Here is a 3,725-nt window from a genome sequence, read left to right on the forward strand (position 1 = left end):
AGGCCGAAGTGCGCACTTGGCAGCTGACCCCTGGGTTGGGGACCTGGGCCAAGAGGGGATCTGGGTGGGGCCTGAACACCACCTGCCCCCATCTCCATCTCTTCTCTGGGGGCTCTTTGATTCCAAAGCATTGACTGCACACCTATCACCTGGGGGAGCAGAGGAAGCAGAGATGAGAGTGACGTGGACTCCACCCTCCCGGAGCTCCAGTCTGCTCAGAGCGGCCCAGACAATCACACACCACTCAAGCGGGAGCTCGGCAAGGTGAAGACACATAAAGTGCTGCGGGAGCTTGCGGGTGGGACTGAGCCCTTGGAACTGGAGAGGAATTCACCGGGCAAGACTGTAGGAAATAGCCCTTGGACCCCGAGGAGCCTCAGGTGGGCTTAGCTACCTGGGGGACAGCAGGCCAGTGGAGCGTCGCTGCAGAAGTCCAGGTTGAGCAAATGCCTGGCAGTCAGAGAGGAAAGAGTGCCCGGAAGTCCCATGGCCTGCAGACCTGCAGCCCAGGGAGCTTGGTCTAGTCCTTGCCTCGAAAAGTATTTACTGAACCCCTCTGGGCTCGGGGTACTGCTTTGGCCACCAGAGCTGCAATGAGTCCAAGACAAGCATTAGCCAAGTCTGCAAGGGTCCCCAAGGCTCCAAGGGACAGGGACACACTGCCAGGTAGTAACGGGTCCCAGACACTCTGCCTGCTGCCCCCCGCCCTGTCCTGGATGTGCAGAGCCTTGGGGTTGTGGGTTTTCTTTTTTTTTCTTTTCATGTATTTATTTTTAATTGGAGGATAACTGTTTTGTAATATTGTGTTGGTTTCTGCCACACGTCAGCATGAATCAGCCATAGGTACACATGTGTCCTGTGATGACTGGAGGGGTGGGATGGAGGGGGAGGCAGGACTCAGGGCCTTGGGGTTTGAAGAAGCAGAGTCCCATGGACAGAAAGATCCATATCGCCCTTTACAGAGGCCACTCTGGCAGCTGCTTGGATGGTGTTTTAGGGGTGGGGAGAGCCCCGAGGGGCCTGGTGAGTGGTCATGAAGGGAGAACCTGCCCCACCCTGGCCACAGACCCTACCCCCATTGCCCACTGCTTTGGCCCAAACACACACACCCCCTGTCGGCTCCCTGGCCTTGGTTTTTCCTAAGATCTCAATCCACCCTCGGAACAGACAGCCTGGGAGATTCAGAAGGTCCAAGAGGCAAGTGGTAGCTAGGGGTGAGGCCAAGCCCCTTCCTCTTCCAGGAGTGCTTTAAAGGCTCCAGGCGGGAGTCGGGGCTGTGGCCAGTGGTCCTGGGGGGCCTTCCCCAGAGCTCAAGATGAAGGGGGACAGGCTAGAGTCTCGCCCTCGCATCTGGACAGATGACGCAGGTGATTCTTGTAGGTGTTCAGGTTCCGCTGCAGGCAGAAGGCCAACGTCTTGTCACAGGCGCACAGCTGCTGCTCACACCAGCTCCCCTTGGTGGCTGTGAGGGGGTGGAGGAGGGCACTTAAGCGGTCTGCCCCTTCCCGTGGTAGGGTGGGTCGTCGCCCCTGGAGGGGAGCTGCTGAAGGCAGCTCAGCCCTCATCCACCCTTTGGTGCCCTTCCCGGGTCCTTGGACTCTGGCTCTGTGACCTTGGGCATGGGGTGTGACCTCCCTTTGTGCCATTGGTCCTTCGTTCATTCATCCGTTCAGTAAGCAACTGAGCACCTGTCCTTCGGGAGTCTTAGGAGGGAGAGGAGAACAGAATGGACACCTGAGTTCACACTCCCCTGGGGCGGGGCGGGGGTGGGCAAATGTCAGAGAAGCGTGTGGTCGTTGTTGTTCAGTGGCTCAGTCCTGTCTGACTCTTTGTGACCCCACGGATGCCAGCGTGCCGGGCCTCCTTGCCCGTCACAGAAGTGAGTGCAACTGTGCTTACCCAGAAGTAAGGAACAAGACAGGGCCTCTGAGCTGGTAACTGATAGGACTGACTGTCAAAAGCCATTTGAGCTGAGATCAGAAGAGTGAGCTGTTGCTCCTACTCTGGAAAGCCAGGGTGGAGGAGAGGGACTGTTCCTGGCAGAAGGAACAGCATGTGCAAAGACTCTGAGGAAAGACAGACCATGGTGCTTCAGATTCACCATCTGTCAAATGGGGATAAGAGAGCCGGACCTACTGTATATCATGGGGAACTCTGCTCAGTATTTTGTAATAATCTATAAGGGAAAAGATTATGTATACATATATATATATATATATATTCAGATTAAAATAAGAAGGCAAAGCCTTTAGCACATAGTAAGTGGTCTATAAATGTTGGCCATTTCAGTTGTTGCCACTAAGTTCTCAGTTGACAGGGACAGCTGGTGAGCTCATTCAGCTTCTAGCCCCGGGACTTCCTGCCTTTCTCCGTGCGTGGACCCTGGGCTTGATGACCTGGGTTACAGCCCAGGCTTTCTCATTTGTAGCTGTGTGACCCTGAGCAAACAGTGCACTCTAGTTTCAGTTTTCTTGTCAGTAAAATGGAGATCAGGGCTTCCCAGGTGGCTCAGAATTTGCCTGCCAAGCAGGAGACATGGGCTCAAGTCCTGGGTCAGGAAGATCCCCGAGCAAGGAAATGGCAACACACTCCAGTATTTTTGCCTGGGAAATCCTGTGGACAGAGCAGATGGGTGGGTCACACGTCATGGGGTTGCGAAGAGTAAGATGTGATGTAGTGACCAAGAACAACAAGAAAGTGATCACCGGGGTGGTGCTGCCTCCTATCTGGGTTGCTCTTGAACCCATGATGATGAAAAAATGAACACTAACCTCAGTAGCCGGAGAATTCATTAAGCATGCCTCTGCAGGGCACCTTATGTCTCCTCCTATTTTAGTTTTTGAATTAACTTTATGGAGTAGAATGCGGTTATCATCCTGAATTTCCAGAGGAGGATCCTGAGGTTCAGAGAAGTTAAGCAAAGTGTTCAAGGTCACACAGCTGGTCAGTGGTGGGTCTGGGATCTAAGCTGAGGTCTGGCAGCCTTCCAGATCCTAAAGGGGTCAAAGTCCCTGTGGGACCTCTCCAAACTTCTACCCCTATTGCTGCCTCTCCTTCACAGCCCAGATATTGAACTGGATATATGAGAAAAACAGAGAGGCTGAGCAGCTTGTGCTTTGTCACACAGCATACGAAAGCAATGTGTGCAGTAACTCCTTTGCTCAGCCTCCTACTCCAACCCTGAGGTCCAGGCACTCACAACACTGGACATTCCCCTGGAAAAAGGTGTAGTCATAGTGGTCGAAGCTGATGTCACAGTTGTCAGATTTCAGGTGACGGTAGCAGCAGTCATGTTCATGGCAGCACCTGGCAGGAGAGGACAGGAGGTGGGTGAGTCCTTGGCTGACTTGAGTCTCAGGTTGCCCCTGCCTCAGAGCAGAAACTGCGTATCTGCCTCGGAAGTCAAGACCTGCCAGGGTCTAATCTTCTTTCTAGCTAAAACTTCTCGAGTGCTTCCTGTGTACCAGGTGGTGGTTTAGTCTCTAAGGCGTGTCTGACTCTTGCGAACCCATGGACCGTAGCCCGCCAGGATCCTCTGTCCATGTGATTCTCCAGGCAAGAATACTGGGGGGGGTTGCCATTTCCTTCTCCAGGGGATCTTCCTGACCCAGGAATCTAACCCAGGTCTCCAGCATTGCAGGAAGATTGTTTACCATCTGAACTATGAGGAAGATTCCCTCCTGTGTACCAGGCACCTGCTCTACCTAGGAATTCTCTCTTAATCC

General features: G+C 53.7%; 1 protein-coding gene across 5 annotated transcripts in view; it reads right to left on the reverse strand.

Moving 5' to 3' along the window:
• Nucleotides 1–766: 766 nt before the first annotated feature.
• The window catches only part of PLA2G2D (phospholipase A2, group IID), a 9,452-nt gene continuing 6,493 nt past the window's right edge, over nucleotides 767–3,725 (reverse strand). The window contains exons 4-5 of one of the 5 annotated variants that reach the window (XM_010829954.1): nucleotides 3,200–3,306; nucleotides 767–1,462 (exon numbers count right to left, since the gene is read on the reverse strand). In XM_010829954.1, coding sequence (XP_010828256.1) covers nucleotides 1,311–1,462; nucleotides 3,200–3,306 — 259 coding nt within the window. In that variant the 3' untranslated portion in view covers nucleotides 767–1,310. Of the gene's footprint in view, nucleotides 1,463–2,577; nucleotides 2,614–3,199; nucleotides 3,307–3,725 lie in introns of those variants that run through there. The other 4 variants (XM_010829953.1, XM_010829956.1, XM_010829955.1 and 1 more) reach the window with 4 other exon arrangements.

Source organism: Bison bison, unplaced genomic scaffold (genome assembly GCF_000754665.1).
Source record: "Bison bison bison isolate TAMUID 2011002044 unplaced genomic scaffold, Bison_UMD1.0 scf7180017864516, whole genome shotgun sequence".
Classification (NCBI taxonomy): Eukaryota; Metazoa; Chordata; class Mammalia; order Artiodactyla; family Bovidae; genus Bison; species Bison bison.